Source organism: Carassius auratus, chromosome 9 (genome assembly GCF_003368295.1).
Source record: "Carassius auratus strain Wakin chromosome 9, ASM336829v1, whole genome shotgun sequence".
Classification (NCBI taxonomy): domain Eukaryota; kingdom Metazoa; phylum Chordata; class Actinopteri; order Cypriniformes; family Cyprinidae; genus Carassius; species Carassius auratus.
The window spans coordinates 948,893-968,529 of record NC_039251.1 but is presented as its reverse complement, the minus strand read 5'-3'; the positions used below and the strand labels follow the sequence as shown (position 1 = coordinate 968,529).

At 37.3% G+C, this 19,637-nt stretch overlaps 1 protein-coding gene across 2 annotated transcripts; it reads right to left on the bottom strand.

Moving 5' to 3' along the window:
• Positions 1 to 9: 9 nt before the first annotated feature.
• Positions 10 to 19,214, bottom strand: LOC113108133 (amyloid-beta A4 protein-like). Of its 2 annotated transcripts, XM_026270966.1 has the most exons (17): positions 18,980 to 19,214; positions 13,933 to 14,100; positions 12,774 to 12,903; positions 12,380 to 12,492; positions 10,747 to 10,937; positions 9,859 to 10,088; positions 9,484 to 9,654; positions 7,385 to 7,518; positions 6,011 to 6,085; positions 5,541 to 5,699; positions 5,240 to 5,368; positions 5,055 to 5,154; positions 4,081 to 4,284; positions 3,193 to 3,246; positions 3,036 to 3,106; positions 2,787 to 2,933; positions 10 to 1,752 (listed from the first exon to the last, which is right to left on the bottom strand). In XM_026270966.1, exons 1-17 carry the CDS (start codon positions 19,040 to 19,042, stop codon positions 1,651 to 1,653), a joined length of 2,241 nt encoding a protein of 746 aa, XP_026126751.1. In that variant the 5' UTR covers positions 19,043 to 19,214; the 3' UTR covers positions 10 to 1,650. The 2 variants fall into 2 exon arrangements, with proteins under 2 accessions (XP_026126751.1, XP_026126752.1); XM_026270967.1 differs by lacking the exon at positions 9,484 to 9,654 and having other exon boundaries at positions 18,980 to 19,211.
• Positions 19,215 to 19,637: the final 423 nt, after the last annotated feature.

The window sequence follows — 19,637 nt, the reverse complement described above, 5'->3', positions numbered from 1 at the left end:
GCTTGTATGTACATTCAAAACTTTATTCATGGGTTACAGTGTTGTAGAAAGCTTTCCCCCTTCTAAGCCAATGGTTTGAATAGATACTGAAGGAAAAAGTCACAGAAAGAGCTTTCTTCGTTTCCTACTGACCACAGACACTCACCTCAGAGTATCCACTAATCAGCACAACACCAGATTTTAGAGCTAAGGTAATTCTATACAGGAACGTAATGAGCAGTGTGCACTGTGACATAAACTGCACAATGTTTGACTCGTTTAATGGCTGTGTGTCTCATACAATGTATTTTACAACAATTCACAATTTCCTTCAACGTTGAGGTACTTTTAAAATAACTCTTGAGAGGTCATTTCAAAAGACTGCGTTACATTAACATTTCATATCTACCCGTTCCTTCCTACCTGCTCTGGCCTGTAAGGTGCTATGAGATACTAAAGTGAAACAATAAAAGAGTTGGAGAAGGTGAGGTGTTTATGTCCCAAAATGTGTTCGTGAATATCACAGACACTGGGGGGAATACAAAATGGGGAAAATGCAAACAAAAATCACACAATCCAAAAATGGTGGTTATTCCTGAAGAAAAATCCCACCACCACACCATACCTCCCTTCCCTTATTCCCGGTCCCATACCAATCCCGACATGGAATAAAACTTCATGAGGCAAAAAGAGCCTGGACCGTGCGTAGAATGTTAACAAACCAAAACGTGGGCTAATATTACACATCATAATACAATACATACATCTTTTTCCAGCCCCATGCAACCATTAAGTGTGCGTGGCATGGTCCAAAAGAAAGAAAAAGCACACTTAGATTAAAGCATCTCCTTGTGACGATGTAGCCAAGCAGATTTTTTTTCACTTATTTAAAATGTGATCACAAGAAGACAATAAAATGTACAATCCAGCTAAAATCTCTACATGAGAGAGAGGTCAAAGATCCAGAAACCGTCTCTCTTTTAAAATTGCCATGCACTATATAGATACAGCTACTTTCTGCCTTAATTCAATACATATTACACAAAATAAAAACATTCATTTCTTATCTCTGTAAAGTTTTTTTTTTTTTTTGGTTTTTAAATTTTTTATGTATGGATTTTTTTTACATATTGTTTTTCTGGAAAAAAAAAATCTGAATGGAAAGTTTAACAATGAGTACATTATTCGGCATCTGGTTGTATGCGGTCAGAGACTCATGTAGCCAAACCACATTATCTGAGAGCCCAGGAAAAAGGAAGGAAACGTGCAAACAAAAGAGGAGGAGATGTAAGTGCTTGAAGTTCTGGAGGGGAACAAAAATGGTAAAGAGAGAGGGGGAAAAAAAACGAGATGGTTTAGAGGATCATGGGTAAGGAAAGCACGGGCAAAGAGAACGGCTCATTCACCGCACAGTGCTGTGATGGACAGGCATGCGAGCACACAGATGGACCGTCGTACTGACAGATGGCTGGATGGGCGGCAATGACACATCACTCTTCTGTGCAAACTGAGTGAGCACTCGTTCGATTGGATGAAATGGTCAGGTGATGGAAGCCACTCTCGTGTCCATGGTGACAGAGCTGAGTGTGTGACAGTGTGTATGAGGGATTCTCTGTCCTGATGCAGTGGGTGATGGTGGTGATGGGGAGTGTGGGGATCTGAAGTGGTTCTTTAGTTCTGCATCTGCTCGAAGAACTTGTAGGTGGGGTTCTCATAGCCGTTCTGCTGCATCTTAGTGAGATGACGTTCCTCAGGGGTCACCGCTGCATCCACCTGACACAGAAAACAATAGGTTGTCATTAAAAGTGTTTGTGCAGACCTAGACTAAGATTCCCAGCAGTCTTTATTTAGAACTAATCTGACCCTTTTATTTTATATTTCAGATTTAGATTTTTTTTTTTAATGTTTAAGTTTCAGTAATTTGACATGCTTTTTATTGTTATAATCATTTTACATTTTTAAAATTGTTTTTTTATTTTTTATTTTGGGTTTATATTAAATAATTGTATTATTTCAACTTAAATGAGAACTAGAAATGTTGCCTAACTAACTGAAATGTAATAACTGTATTTTATTTCAGCTTTATTTCAATAAGTGAACTTTTAAATTTTTAATAGTTTTATGCCTTTAGATTGATGAATTTATTTCCATTACCTTTTTTCCAGACCGTCATGATTAGTAGATACACATGTGAGAAATTAATATATATATATATTTGGCCAAAATCTATTTTAAATATATCCTCTATATATGTTGTAATTAGAAGCTCAATTAAAAACCTTTTCTGAAATTACATTTTCAATCCTAGAGTAGCCTACATTTAAGTAGATTTAAATACATTTATATATTTAAAATGGACAAAAATACATTGGTAGAGAATATATTGACATTAAAATATGTTTTTGTATATTCTGAAATACATTTAGAAAAAAATATTTGAAAAATGTAGATTTTTTCCATATGGGTAAAGATTTTTAAATCATTTTCAAACCGCAGCACTCAGAAAGAGCCATTTCTTGCTGATGAAATATTTTAGAGCTGGCAGCGGATATTTCTTTGAATATTTTTAATATAATAAACCCGTAATATCTTATATTACTCCCATGGCTATGGAAAGATGTGAAGACTTCATATGCTAAAAAGTCTGTCTGAGACCTTTTCTTATAAATGAACATTTTTATCAGGCAGCTATGTTTTGATTAATTAATTTCACATTAATGGCAAAGAAAAGGTAATTAGTCAGTTGTTGAGTGCCTTATGTTTTTGCATCTGAAGACTTCATATGTTTATAATATGCTGTGTCTCACCTCAATAACTCCATGGTGAATGGAAGTGTACTGCTTCTTCCTTAGCATAACAAGAGTGATTACAATCACTGTAGCGATGACAACTCCACCCACCATCAGCCCAATGATCGCCCCCTTATTAGAGCCCATGTCTTCTGCAAGGAACATCTGATTCAACACAAACACATCAATTTCCTTTTTTTACATAATAGATAACATAGATTTTATTTCTATATATTTTTAGCTAAGTATCTGCATAAACTGTTGTACCAGTCTCTTGTCACGAACATCATAACCAGCGTTGTGCCTTTCCTCAGTGTCCAGCCGAACCTTTGGAATCTCTAAAAACAACCACACATATAAACAGAATCATTAGATATATGATATTAAACAAAGCAATGGGTGAAAATAACTTGTATACACTTACCGGGTCTCGTGGGCAGACCCCTGTCTGGAATTGGACGGGCATCTACGGGTTCAACTGAAAGAAATAAAATAAAATGCTGCAGTCTCTTCTAAATGTAATGTTTCTATATTATTTCCACTACTGTTCAAAAATTTGTGGTTGGTAAGATTTTTAAAAGAGTTTCTTATGCTCAGCATGACTTCATTTATTTGTTCAGAACTATATTGTGAAAACAGTTACACAGCAAAAAAAAAAAAAAAAATTATATTACAATATAAATATTCCAATATAAAAAACTGATAGCTATTTCTAATTAGTGCTGTCAAATGATTAATAGCAATTAATCACATCCAAAATAAAAGTTATTGTTTACATAATGTGTGTGTACTGTGTATATGTAAACACACACACATACAGTATATATATTTTGAAAATATTTACATGCATATACATTTATATTCTTATATTCAGCACTAATTTGAATCTATTTTACAATCTAATTGATTCCTGTGAAGGCAAAGCTGAATTTTCAGCAGCCATTAATCTAGTCTTCAGTGTCACATGATGAAACACATGACATGCTGATTTGGTGCTCAAGAAATATTTATAATTGTTGTCACTGTTGGAAATCTTTGTGCTATTTTTTAAAAACAATTCTATTGATGACTAGAAAGTCCAAAAGAACAGTATTTTTTAACAGAAATCTTTTGAAACAATATAAAAGTCTTTACTGGTCACTTTTGATGATTATTTAATAAAATAAAAATGTGAATGGGACTGATTTTTGAACAGCAGAGTATAGTTGTATAGTATATAACTGTTTACTCTATATCTGTTTATGGTGATCATGAAAATGGGCCTTTAAAAGGTTGGCTGTTCAGTTGCAGCATTCAGTGTGTAAATGTTTACCATGGTTGTCAGTGTTGGCCTGGTTGAAGCTTTCGGGGTGGATGAAGCCCAGGCCGTCCTGCTCCGGTGGCAGGGTGTCCAGGGAGGTGGTGCTGTCAGGCAGGTCGGGCATGAGGGCGTCGTTCCCATAGCTAACTCTCATCTTACTCTGGAGAGACGACAACTGTTGGGTGACTTCAGCCTGGTCACGCTGAATCAGCAAAGCTGGAGACAGAACGAATGAGAGGCTTTTTTAATGGCAGATTAGAAAAGATTAAATATGTGCCCCTGGACCACAAAACCAGTCTTAAGTTGCTAGCGTATTTTTTTTTTAGCAACAGACAAAAAAACTTTGTATGGGTCATACTTATCGATTATTCTTTTATGACAAAAATCATTAGTATATTAAGTAAAGATCATGTTCCATGAAGATATTTAGTACATTTCCTACCATAAATTTATCAAAACTTCATTTTTTATTAGTAATATGCATTGCCAAAGACTTCATTTGGACAGCTTTAAAGGCTTTAAAAATTTTTGCACCCTCAGATTCCAGATTTTCAAATAGTTGTATCTCGCCCAAATATTGTACGACCCTAATAAACCATACATCAATGGAAAGCTTATTTATCCAGCTTTCAGAATATGTATAAATCACAATTTCGAGAAATTGACACTTAAGACTGGTTTTGAGGTCCAGGGTCACATACAGTATGTTTAAGGATCATGTGACACTGACTGCTGGTTGCTAAAAATTAAGCTCTGCCATCACAGTAATAACTCGATTTTATAATATAATTATAACATATTAAATTGTAATTCTGTATTTTTTGTTTTGTGTTTTTGAATAAATAAATGCAGCCTTGGTGAGCATAAGAGACTTGAATGATTCTTTTTTTTTTTATTCTCACAGAAGAGCAGAACCCAGTTTGAAAACAAGTTCCCCAAATCATATGGAAGTGAATTTAGCACTAAACAAAGCACCTCACACTTACCCACTTGCTCCTGTATTTCATTAGCCACTTGAGGCACCTTGTAGAGGTACCCCAGGGATTGGTTCATGCGTTCTTCAATCCCACGCAGGCGGGTCATCACCTATGGGCACAAGCGGTCAAACTGAAGTCTAAAGAGTCTGCACATTTGATGTCTAAAGTAGGAAAGAACAGCTTGACAATCTTACAAAGGGCCGAATCTGAGACGCCTTCTTGGGATCCACCTCTCGCTCATGCTCAAAGTGTTTGAGAGTGTGCTGCCTGTCCTTCTGCTCCGCTCGTATGTACTTCTTCAACAGATTGAGGACCTGTCGAGGCTGTCCGAGACGGGACACAGGACAAAACAGGTTTTTCTTGGTTAGCGCTTGCCATTTATCCATAACACAGATATTAGATTAGCGGACATTGAAACAGATTTCTACTGTTAACATATTTGTGGAACATATGCCAGTTTGTTTGTAGTTCAGGACTATGGATGTGTGTGAATACCCGAGGCTGATCAGATTGCAGGGCGCTAAGGTAGCTTTCCAGAGCCTGACGGCGACGGTCGTTCAGCAGAGCTTCCACTCGTGCCATGTGTGTTTCTACCAGCTGCTGTCTCTCCCCAGCTGCTTCCTTCTCCAGCGCCTCCACCTTCTCCTGGAACCGCTATAGAAACATGAATGAACACAAAGCCAGCAGCCATTTAATCCTGACGTATAAAAAACCACGAGCCTTTCAATCCCTTTGAAAATCCACTCTCCACTTCTAATGTACTAATGTATACAGGATACTAATGTATCCTGTAACTGCTAAATCTAAATGCATTTGAACCGTAACCCCGGTAAGTGCTTTATATAACAGATTCACAAATCACTACATTATATGAACAATTTATATTGTTCACTTTCCACCGTTCACTGCTTATGAATCATCAGCCAACATATCCCATTCACAATTACTAAGAGCTGAGAGGCTACCTGAATTATGGTCTTCTTTTCAGCACGAGGAAGATTCTTCACCTGTCTCTCTGCCTCCTCCCATTCTCTCATCACCTGAACAGAGATAAGAGACATGAATTCTGAACACTTATTAACAAAAAACATGTTTTTTGACATGTTCAGTGTTAATACACATTGACATGCTTTTATCCCAACATTCTAATGTATTGAGATGCACCTGTATAATATAAAATAATAATGTAAATACTATTAAATAAATAAATAAATATAAGCCTAACCAAATATAAATTTACTATTAATACTATTTTAACACCTTTTTGTGAAATATAATATTTAACTTTTTTTTTTCAAGCAATGGAATTACAAATACTCTGCTTTGAATGTGTATCTTTAATTACACATTCCCACTATGGATGCACAATATTGGATTTTTGCCGATATCCGATATGCTGATTTTATTTAAACTCGTTTTGGCCAATGCTGATATTTCTTTTGTTTGGAAACAACACCAAGTCTCTGCTGTGCAGAAATCATAAGTAAAGTTTTTTTTTTTATTAGGAACTTATTTGTTAGAATTAAATAAACAATGATTAAGTTTTTTTTGACAGTACACTGAAGCTTTGAAAATAATTATAAATAAACTATACATCAATTGCTGTATCACCCCACCCCAATTGTTTTTATGCTTTTATGAGCTTATGATTTGTTTAAAAAAAACATTGCATTAATGAATAAATCATTATATATAAAATTATTTTATTTACAAGTGCCAAAACATACAAACATATTTTTTTTTCATGTAAGCTATAGCTTCTGACCTTCAAATCAAAAACATATTCATTATTTTATGATATCAATTACTGTTTATATATATATATATATATATATATATATATATATATATATATATATATATATATATATATATATGTTTCTCATCCAATATGTGAGAAGTTAAGCTGAACATCCCTTCACTGTCTACGTTTGTGCAGGGCACGGACAGGTACAGTATGCTCTCCAGTATGGTCAACCAGTGCATCCCTACTAAAAACTGTTGTGCATATAAATAAAAATTATTAAATATAGTCTGTTCTCTTGTTCATTTAGTGGAAAATGGTGTGGAAAACTAGCATTGATTATTTTACCTAAACTTTGTAATTTCCTGCAATAAACTTTTTAAATCTATAACTTTGGGATGAAATGATGGCTCCTATGATTTAAAACAAATTAACATTGAAACTCACTCATATACATAAACATACATGTTAAATCCTACGTATCGAAATCCTATCAAATGTTTTTTGTGCTATTGTCCAGCCCTACTACCACCACCCTGTTTTTGTAAAAGAATGCTGCCTCACTGTAAATGTATCACTCTACTCAGGTTCCCACCTCTGACATTTTCTCTCTGTGTTTGGCCTCCAGGCTCTCCTTTGCCTTCTGGAAGCGGGTGTGCTCATTCATATCTCCTGGAGCTTCCAGGTAACGATCCACAGCATCAGCAGGGCTCGGGGCCATGGTTGGCACTAGAGAAAGTGAGATGCCTTGTTCAGTGAAAACCAAAAAACCAAAAACCCCAGATATATATGAGCCAGAGAATCTTCCTTACGGCAAAAAGAGCAAAGACTCCTGGGAAAGAACAGCCAGTTCAGGTGCAGGTTAAAATCGGTTAGCATAGACAGAAACATTTATGTGAGATTGCTTTTGCCAAAGGTTGCTATATTGCATATTTTAGGGGCACTCAGAGAGTTAAAAGAGCTTTCATGCTGGAAAATCATCCAGTAAGGTACATCTGTGTACATACAGCGGCCCCAAAAAGTGTCTTGACACTCAAAAGAAACTTAATAATGTATGAATATGACTGCATTTAGTAGAAAACATACTTAATAACAGAGTTTATAAGAATGTGCATCAATAAATAATTAGTAATTTAAAAGTATTCAAAAAGTAAGTTTTAATTTTATAAAGACATTCAGATATGTTCCAGTAAAAGTAAAATGTCTTCATTTTAACTATTTACTATTTTAAACCTGACAAATGTCTTTTTGTAAACTGTTTAGGCCTGTGAATTTCTTTCTCTTTTCTTTTTTAAATGCAAGGTGGTTTGATATTTCATAATGAGATGCCATTTTAAGTGTAGCATGAGTGTCCAAATACTTTTTCGTGCCGCTGTGTGTGTGTGTGTGTGTGTGTGGAGCGTGTGAGAGCTGTATTTCATGTGGGTGTTCCTCTGAAGCTGCTGTGACACTTTCTGACAGCGAGCATGTGGGAACAGCCAGACCGACTGCGAGGAATATGCCCTGTCAGGGTGAGGGCTGCTCCGCTGTCACTTTCCTACTGAGTCCAGCATTGTGCTTAACCGTGCGGAAACCACCCACTGAAGCGCGGCCACAGACCGGTCTGACCAGAGGCCGACTACAGCTCCAACACTGGCCCTCACACAGAGATAAACGCAAACCGAGAGAGAGAACTGGGGGAGGGACGTACAGAAACGCAGTGCTCAGCAGGTTAAGAAATTCACTCACTGAGATGCAGGTGTTCTCAAAACAGACAAAAGCACAAACAAACATTCACGCTATCAAATTTCTAAGAATCTACTTGAAACCTCAGGAGGCTGACACCTCAAAAACCACTCTGACTAAAGTATTGAGAGCATTTTCATCTAGATAAAAAAAAAAACTAGAAGTTACAAGATCATATCTATCCATCTAATTTTTTTAAGATATTCTGCTTTTGCATGGATGGCAACATTCTAGTAGTTTCTGTAACATTCTTGTTTTTTTCTGGAGCATCCAGAACATTGTAGAACTATTAATAAAAGTCAAAAATTATCCAACGTACGCTTCTAAAGTTTTGGACGACTCACTTTTGGTAACTGTTTATGTTAAATTGTTTTTAGCTCAGTTCTATACATGTACCACATCATTTTTTAAGTTTAATAAATCCAACACCAGTGCCCAGACAGCTCCCCATTACTTAACACTTGTCAAAAAAGTCATAACAGTAAGAAAACACTAACTAGTTTCACCCCAGACAGCAAGCAGTTTCGGCCCAGAACCCGTCCGCATCTGGCCCATGTGAAATCCACGCGGGCCAAATGTGGGCCAGCTCTGGGCCGAAACTGCTTGCTGTCTGGGACACCACTCAGCCCTATAACCAGTGATTTAACTTATTTTAAATCTGATTTGTATATCACAATAATGTGATTTTTCTTTTACCATGGTTCTGTAGATTCAGGAGACACAGATGGAGTTAAAGAAAAGTCAGAGTGCTCAGTGTGCTCAGAAAAGACAGCAGGAGGTTGAACTAAAAGAAGAAGATGCTCTGCCTATACAGTCACCTCACAGAGACCTGTAATCCATGCGAGCTAAAGCATCCAGCCATCTGCTGAGCTTGTGACTTTGGCACGAATGAAGCGAGGAAAATGAGAAAGAGACGATGTGCTGATTAATGGAGAGATGGACTTCCTCTCAGGAGACGTCTGGACTTACACACGCTGCTGCTGCAGACAGCCATGCAGTACTCCTCAGATTCAAAGTTATTGCGGTTACCCCCGCAGCCCCCAAACATGAAGGGGGCGCACCGGCCCGTCTGTGCCACAAAATACCAGCGGGATAGCTTGTCATTGCACGGCCCCGACCGAGGAGGGGCCCAGCATACCGCTGATTGGGAAGAGACACTCAGTGGATTTGTTTAAGTGTTCATATGTAAGGTTTTGCTCAAGTTTTGCCGATTTAAGGAACTAAACAATGACTGTTCAAACTTCATGTCCTGAAATGCCACATGAGCTCATTAGTATTCATAGTTCTAATGTTCGGAAATGTATAATGTCAACATGTGGACATACATGCACACAGAAATCTCACCTCGCACGACCTCCTCTATAGACTCTGTTGTGGTAGTGGTGGTGGTTGTCATTGCAATGTTGGAGGTCTGCTCACTGGTGTCTTGTTCATCAGTTGTGTCTTCATCGTCGTCTTCCTCATCGTCGTCGTCTTCACCGTCACCATCTTCATCGTTGTCCCAGACTTCCTCTTCCTCATCATCCTCTCTCACAGCAGGCTCCGGTTTGGTCGGGGACTGTTCTCTCAGTATGCTGTGATGCAAAAATGTATGAAGATGATGATAAGTACATTCTAAAACTACACACTGAAGATATGGGATTCAGAATAGAATTTAAAACAGAAAATGAATAGCTTCATAGGAGTGTGAAAAATGAAAAACATTAAATATGAAGGTGAAAAATATAAGAAAACTTTTTTTTCTTAGACACTAATCAAGTGAACTTCTCCGTTCAGGTTAAATGTTCTATGGTTAAAGCACAAATATCACATATGGCAAAAATAATTAGATATATTAATTCAATTTCATTTAATTAAATATACAGTATTTGTATTATATTATACATTAATAGCCAAAAATATATTTCTAAAATATATTTCTAAAATATATTATTATTTTTGTTAAATGTTCTTCAGTTAAAGCACAAATATCACATATGGCAAAAATATTTCAAAATATTATTTCGATTATATTCTATTATATTATATTATACATTAATAGACAAAAATATATTGCTAATATAGATTTTACAATATATTTAAAATAAGTTACTTGTATATCCTCACATTTTTGGCAATTTTCATATATTTTCAATTTCAATATACTGTCCAAAATGTTGACATAATCCATTGTTAGAAATGTATTTTCTTTCCTCTTCAAGCAGTTTTGAAGAACTGCTTGTGTTTGTGTACCTGCCGTCAGTATACTCGGCCTCAGCGCCGCCCCACCACACATCTGAGTTGGCCTCCTCCTGCTCCTCGCTGTCTAACTCCTTCTGCTCCTCCATGGGGCAGCACACAAACTCTACACCACGGAAACGGTCGATACCACACGGCAGCAGCATGCCGTAGTCATGGAGATTCATGGAACGATCACCGCAGGACTGCAGAGGGCCAGCCGTAGGGAACAAGCGAGACAGAACGAAAGCGAGAGAGGTTTAAGATGCTGAGTCATCATACAGCTATAAGTAAAACGCTCTTGTGGCTAGAGATGAATTATATATATATATATATATATATATATATATATATATATATATATATATATATATATGGCTTTATATTGACTCCATATATATATATATATATATATATATATATATATATATATATATATATATATATATATATATATATGGAGTCAATATAAAGCCATATATATATATATATATATATATATATATATATATATATATATATATATATATATACGCAAAAAAAAACGAAAATAAAGTTTTGCAAACGAAAATTAAAGTATTGAGGAAAATAAATTAGCTTTTTGCAAAGAAAAATAAAGAATTGCAAAACAAAAATGAAACAACGCGAAATCAATGATTTTGCAATACATATTTTCCATGGTCATATCTATTAATTTATTTTCAACGCTGCTTTTATTTTGCGTGTCGGTCTAGTTTGAGCTTGCGATACCATTTTCCCTTTGCGCTTCACTTTTCTGCGCGTCTTGCTTTGTGGCACTGTTTTGACATGGGGGCGGAGTCAAGGGACGGGGGTCGTGTACAACATGCCTTCCTGGAAGTGACATCATCGGACCGAGACGCAGCTCACTGATCCAGGTCCTGTCATGATGAGCAGAGACTTTCGAGTGGATCGTTTCTTTTTATTCTATAGCATTAAAACATTCATGTTTTCGTTTTATTAACTTTATTAACAAATGTATATGTGTATTAGCAGCGTTGGCTCAAGTTAAAGAAATTGTAACATTGAACATCTGCTGTTCATTTATCTCAATGTGCACACTTTTATACCATTAAAATGTGTATTGTTTCATTTGGTTAACTGCAAATGTTTGTTTAAAATCTCTTAAATTGTGGAGGACGCCAGCGCACAGAAGCGTTCTTTGTTTACATTAGTGCAATTCATAAACTTCATAAACTATAACTTACAATCATTTAAGAGGTCTACGACTCAAGTTTCATATCGCCTAACTCAATTTTTTTGCATATATATATATATATATATATATATATATATATATATATATATATATATATATATTAGTGGAATGTATAAATAAATATATATATATATATAAGGCGTTATATTGACCCCATATTTATTTATACATCCAATTCAGTCATAATCTGCCAGCACCATTATTTAACATGCAAATAAAATTTATATATTTAGATGTTTCTGGTTAACAAAAACAGAAAACACTTGATATTAAGCATAAGTCATAGCATAAATGTCTTAGAAGCATGTAAGCTGGGTATCCACTAATATACTGTAGGTGCTGGATCTGTGTTGTTCTGGCACAAATCACAGCTCAGTGTGGCTTTAAAACTCATGTGGTGTGACCTCTGACCTCTTTGGCCACTGTGTGCCAGTGCAGGTGACTCTCGCACATGTCCATTCGCTCTTGGTGCAGGAACTTGCATTTATCTGGGACGAGGAGGGCGTCGCTGACAAACTCCCCGACTAATAAAAAAAAAAAAAAAAAGCAAACATTCGCTAACCAGGTGCTCAGATAGATTTCTTCTAAAATGTACGTTGGAGGGTAAAATATCCTGAGCAAAGGTTGTGTTTTGATGAATCTCATCTTATCTGATGCAGAAGGATGATGGGAAATCACACAACAGCCACGTTAAAAGCATTAGTTTAATGTCCCACAAATCCAGGTTAATACCCTAGGAGTGGCGGAGTACTCTGATGTAAGCGTCACGTTGAAGGATAGGCTTTATGTAAACACACATACGTACCCAGGCAGCGGTAGGGGACCACAATGTGTGTGTGACTGCGGCACTGGTGACGACCCATTTTGCACCAGTTCTGGATGCTGACGGGCTGGTTGGCCTCCACTACGTTAGTGATCTGGAGCTCTGGGTATACCTGTGGGAGTCGAGACGGGGTACAATTACCAGACGATGCAGAACAGTAAACAGAAAACCCACTGGCAACCCATTTTACTTTCATAATCTGACCTATTTCCAAGCAAAACAGGTTTTACGATGGGAAAAAGATCCCTTGATTTTATTCATTGGAAAGTCAGAAGACATATCAGAATGTGAAAATATAAATAATAGTGATGTGCTGAAATAAGAATTTGTGGCTGAAAACTATTTAAAAAAAATACTTTTCCCCCCATCATCAGTCTGCATTAATAAATTCAGTCACACTTTTAAAAAAAACCATTAACTACGACTTTTGTCTCTATAATCTCCTAATTTGCTGCTTATTAATAGTTAGTATGGTAGTTGTTAAATCTGAAAATGGGGTAGGATTAGGTGTGTAGAATCAGTTCATGCACAATATGTGCTTTATAAGTACTAATAAACAACCAATATGTTAATAATAGGAATGCGAATAAGCAGTTGGTCCCTATAAATTCCAATTAATCCTAAAATAACTTGTTTCTCTTCACATTTTTAATCTGTTTTCAACCCCAAACCTCAGACTTTGTGCCAGTAGATTTCTCTTTGAACAGTAAGACAAGGAATGTGTAAACAGGAGGCATGTGTGATTTGACTGAATTCAATAAAGCTAGAATAATGATACTTATTGTCACTTTTGATCATACCATAGCTGAATAGAAGTATTGATTTATTAAAAACATTCTTACTGACCCCAAACCTCTGAATGGCAGAGTATATTGGCATTGCATTGGCTATCGTCCACATTGCTATCTAAATAACATCATCAGCCATTGAAAAACTCATATGAGTCAACCACATAATAGAATTTGACGTGCTTATAGTATGTAATACTCGGAAGGCCCTTGGCTATCAATTAATGTGATTGTCATTATATAATTGACTTTAATTACTAAAGTAGTCACGTTACAATAATGTTTTACAATCTGTGTAGCTATTTGATAAGTAACACAGACACTGCAGAAGAATCTCTTTTCTCTTTCATTACCTCTTGGCAGTACTGAAGGATGCCCTCTTTGGTGCCGATGCAGCTCTTGGTGCCAGTTGGATCCGGCTCCCACTTGCCACTCTGAATGTTGATATGCATGTTGAGTTTCCCACAAAACATGGCCACCTGGGGCTCCGCCAACAAGCCCACCGAGTCATCCGATGGCACCTGCCAACAACACAATCAGCGGCAACATGAGGAGCCATTATCACATAAACCTATGATCTTAAGCTGTCTTCGTGCGGGGGGGCTTTTCTCAGCAAATATTGATATTAGTGTTCAACTGCCATTTACCTGATTGGTTCATCAGCTTATCATTGAAGTAATCAGATCACACTTATTAATTGATTGACTGACTGTCCTCATTACAACCTGATTTACACAGAGAAATTATGACAATGTAAAGAGGAAAAACGCCTTTGAAGCCGTCTCCTGGTATTACATGAAATACTACATATATCAAGAAACATTTATTTTATTAATATTGAAAACAGTTGCACTCCATAATATGTTTGTGGAAAAGATACATCAGGATACATTTGATGAATTGTATAAATTTTTCAGGATTTGACGACACACCAGCTTATTGGTAGAGAGGAGACAGAGTGATGAAGCCAATCAGAATATGGGGATGATTAAGAGGCCATGATGGTCAGAGGGCAATGGGCAATTTGGCCAAGATGCCGGGGTTACACAACTACTCTTTTTCAAAGGTCTTTCTGTGATTTATAATGACCACAGAGGGTCAGGCCCTCGTTTTAACATCTCACCCGAAAGACTGTGATTTTTTACAGTATATAGTGTCCCTGTGACTATACTTGGGCGTTAGGACCCACACAGACCAGAGGCCTCACTAAAGCCCCTTTCACACTGCCATTCTGGCAAATACAGGGGTAAAGTGTTCCGGCAATTGTTCCCGGGTCGCTAGATTTTGCACTTTCACACTGCCAGTGATTACCCGGCATATGTGCGTGCTTTCACACACAACCCGTAAAGGTCCCATAACGACACGTGACATCAGGGTGTGAAGTGTAATGTACGAGTCGAAAACATTAGGCACGTTATACTTTCACTGAAGCAAGCGAACGATCTCTGCATCAGCGCGGAAAGTGAGGAACTAACTGATCTCTGCTTCATTAAAGTTTGCAAATATTTTTTCGTTGCGAACGTTGATCTTCCTTCAAAACAGCCGGTAAAAGAGTCGCGCGATAATGCGCGTCATCACTTCAACACGGCATTATATCTGGCTTTAGTTCACACAGCGCTCGTCCCGGGTTGAATCCGGCAATGTTACTAGGTCCCCGACCCAGGTTCAATGTGGGAATCAATCCCGGGACGTGGTTGCTTTCACACAGAAGGCGACCCGACAATGTTCCGGCAATATGCCGGGTCCGACGTGCAGTGTGAAAGGGGCTTAACACCTCTTCCAGCAGCACCTGGTGTCCTCAGGAGGTCGCCTATCCAGTTACTGATCAGTCTTGAGCTACAGGGTGATATGGCTGCTGTCCATAACTAAGGAAAGTTTGTTTTTCTGCATACTTAGCAATATCCCCAGTGAATCACAAAATGTTGAATATATATGGTCTCACACATTATTTGAATACTGAAGATTAATGCTTTACTAGTGAATTATCAAACTAATTTCATTCTTTCTGACTAAAATATAAAACCACATGACGAGAGCTCAATATAAAATGGGAAACAACTCAACCGGTAAAAAAAAATCTGACAAATTCTTGTAAACCAATATTAATCTGTTTTAGAGCCACGATGCTAGTTACATAATGTACAAGATAAAACACTACAGCTCTCGTCACTTCAGAATTAAATACAATCTAATCTCTTGAAGTGGATAGGAAGATATCTAAAAATAAGAAAGAACGAGATAAATATATGAGAGAGAAGTACAAGTTTGGAGTAAAAGAGTTTTTGAGGTGCTGAAAATTAGTGGAAGACTAAAGAAAAACACTGTATTTCGAAGACATTCAATTCATAAACTAAGTCAGTGAGAGAGAGAGAGAGAGAGAGAGAGAGAGAGAGAGAGAGAGAGAGAGAGAGAGAGAGAGAGAATAATGGCTGTCCTCTTTTGTATGTCTTTGCCCTGGCCTCAACCCAGTGTGTCACAAAGGTTCCTTACAACCAGACCCACCCAGTCTGTTCAACTGAGTGTGAGGAATTATGGGACTGTTGTGTTTCCCCCTTTTGTCCTGAATTACAAACAGTGGAAGTGCTGCTAGAGCCAGCTGTCTAAAATATGCATCTGTCTCATTAGACTGATAGATAAATAGATAGATAGATAAATATATAGATAGATAGATAGATAGATAGATAGATTCTGTCTAGGGATGTTTTTTTCTTTTTAACCTTTTAACAAATGTGTTGGTGGTTACAGTGCAATAAAGCATCCCACTGCTGTATGGCAATTTAAAACAGAATACTGTAATTAAGCTGGCCGCAGTACAGTAGATAGCTCTTTAGGAAAACCATCTGTTAGACACAAAATGGTCTTAACTTCTGCAATGAGCTGTATATCAGCTATACATTGGTTTACATGTGCTGTTTAGATGGGATTATTACCATTTTGCTGTCAATTTGTGATATATATGAAATGCTTTAATATTGACAGCTGCTGAACCATTCGTAAAAGCTAATCATCTGCGAATATCAATCTCCCAAAATAGTGTCTCAGCCGGGTTGTCATAGCAGCTCAGGATCCACATTAGTGCATCTATCAAAACTAAATGTGCAGCTTTCAAGAGCCATTCAGATCTGGCTTCATCTTTAAGGTTGTCAAAATCAATAAGATGGCTTTTGTACTTGCACTCAAAGGCATAATTTAAAACCGACCATGTTTACATGTTCCACTGACATTTCCCAGTCAAACAAAGGAAGCCCTTTTTTAGATGGAGGCTGACTGAAAACAGATTTACTAATTATGAGCAAACTAAGCAAGGGAGCTTTCAGGCAAACTGCTTGTTCATGGTTATGGTGACCAGTAAAGAGGTGAAAACACAAACTCTCAAAGCTTGTTTTGGCACACTAAATACAAATGACACCTTTAATTAAAAAATCTTAGGGCTGTTTCATATTTCTTGCACCAGTCAGTGTGCAAATTATATAGTGACTTACAAGGGGTCATTTTTTTAGGAAACTCAGAGGTTGCCTAGCACACTAAGCAACACTTTTTGACTTAGTTTTGATGATCCCTTCAGTATAATTACCGTAACATGATTTTAGTCAATGTGTTGGAATTAAGTAGCAGATGATTTCAAAGCTACCACACATGGACTAAGACCCACATATATGATTTATAGAGCTGTTGTGATAATATTGACATGTTAATCAGCAATAATGCGGAAAAACTATTATAGTACCTATTTGTTTTAATTATACTTTATCTAATACCGATATGAGCAGACAAAGCTTCTGCGGTGTCCCAGATTTTTGGTCCCCAGAATGTTCTTAGAACATTAGTTCACGGTTGCTAAAAATGAAACCGAAGAACCTTCTTATAACGTTACAAATTGGTTGCCCACAAAACAGCCAGAGGGGAATCATGTGTAAAGATCAGGTAACTTCATAAAACACGACAGTATTCATTTTCTTTGTGAGAGCCTGTTTGATACCATGTAGAAAATACACAGATTGGCATTGGGCCTTTCATGGTAACTGAAACAAAATAATGTTGAAATGTTTCTAATTTCGACCTATATTTTACAGACTTGAAGATATTCCTTCCTCAGTTATGTTTTCCCATATGGGGGGTGACACACCTAAACGCCCTGATTCTTATTTGCACCCTGATATTGGTATCACATATGCATATGCCATATTTTAAGAAAACACTAACACCACATGTGTGTTGGCCTATATTATGGAAATGCAATATCGAATTAAATATCTCTATTACGTGTTTAAAAGTAGCAGGTGTCAATATGTAACATGGAAATGTAACATGCAAGTACCAACATAAAAAAGAATCTGTGTATGTAACGCATAAACCGCGTCTGTTATGAGCGCGAGAAACAGGTTAGATCCACCCAGAGCAGATCTTTGCCTTTACCCCGTTTGGATTAAAAAAAAATTGAAACGCCGCAGTTCACTGACGCCATCTTGCTTCTGTCAACTATCATCTTTTTGAAATATTCCTTAAAAAAAATCTCCCCACCATGAACTAGTCCCACAGCATTTACGCATTTTAACAATCATCCCACATCGAAAAACAAATCCCTTCATAAAACAATCTGATGTGAATATTAGATGCGCAAAGGCGCCGCAGAGAATGGTTTTCCTCTGATGCTCGAATAAGGGCCGTCGGATTGCTGCCACTGCATTTATTCTCCCAAGATGGAGCACTGCAATCGTGCAGAGCAGTCGTATGGTTTATGTTTTTTTAATTGTTGTACATATCGCAAGTGACAAGGGACTGCGTTCTTTAATACATGCCTCCTTGACAAAGAGCTGTCAGTCACTTTGTTTACATGATTTCACCAGCCGGATCTGCATGACACGAGTTCGTGTTCCTCTGATCTTTGATGATTTATTTGTTCAAACATAACAGGTAGAGCAACATAAATACGCCAAATCAGCATTTTCCACCGTGCAATTCTTTATCAGCAGGTCCTTCAAATGTGAATCAGATGTTTTCTTATGAAGGTGAGCAGATGACTCCCAGATATAAAAACGAGTTAATAAATGTCCGAATGATGCAAGTCTTTCCACAATATGTATCACTTTCTCAAGCTAGCAGTTCGCCTGTAATGTTATGCCTAATATTTGTGTAAACCGAGCGATCCTGTTTCACCAGTAGCCTCCACCCAACACTTTTTAATTGATTTCAAACAACCATGGTAAAAAACTAAAACATTGCATTAGAAAGAACCATGATCCTACTGGAATACGCCACTGACAATCCTGCAGCGCGCAAAATGTCTGTCTGCATCCGTGTCATGCTCTCGCTTTGCGTTTCCCCCCTTCGCTCCCAGGCCGTCATTAAAGTATGGAGGAGAATCAAGCTCCCTCTCCATTACACAATCACTGTTCTTACCTCGATGGCGAGCGACCGAGTCGTCAGCATTAACAGCAGGAATACCGTAGGGTCCATACCCATGGCCGTGTCCCAAATGTAGCACGTCCTGATGGATGAACGTCCTGAGCGGATCAGGGTTTGTCTGTTTGATTCTCAGCTCCGTGCTCCCCTATAGTCTGTGCTGTTGTGCTCTGTGAGAATGCGCGACTGCACACAGCTGCTCCAGTGAGAGTCAGCTGACCACACGTCTGTGTCTGGAGACTGTGCAAGAGTGGAGTTGTAGATCGAAGGCGGTCAGTGAGGAAACCGCAGAATTTAACCGATACATCAAAACACTGGAATGAATAAATAACAAGCAAGCAGGAGACAAATGCAAAGCCCTGAATCTCTGTTCGATTTAGCATTATTTTAGTGGGTCACCCACTTTTTTAAAATAGTTATAGATATAATAATTATACAGAAATAGCCAAAGCCATATGACCACTGGATGACTTTATTACGTTTTTGTTGCTTCAATCATAACATCTCTCAAATTAGGTCAAAGTGGGGCCACATTAATCCAAATACTTTAATTCACATATGTCTAGCTAAAACTCATGATCCAACCCTTTCGAAAATTAGCTATGGTTTTATTACAAATAATAGCTAGGCTTCGCCAATAAATAAATAATTAAAT

Excerpts from the sequence above, each read along its gene's own strand:
- LOC113108133 (XM_026270966.1), bottom strand. The coding sequence starts at position 19,042 with ATGGGTATGGACCCTACGGTATTCCTGCTGTTAATGCTGACGACTCGG. Across the intron at positions 14,101-18,979 it reads CTCGGTCGCTCGCCATCGAG|GTGCCATCGGATGACTCGGT; the intron begins GTAAGAACAGTG and ends TGTTGTTGGCAG. Across the intron at positions 5,700-6,010 it reads AAAAGAAGACCATAATTCAG|CGGTTCCAGGAGAAGGTGGA; the intron begins GTAGCCTCTCAG and ends ATGTTTCTATAG.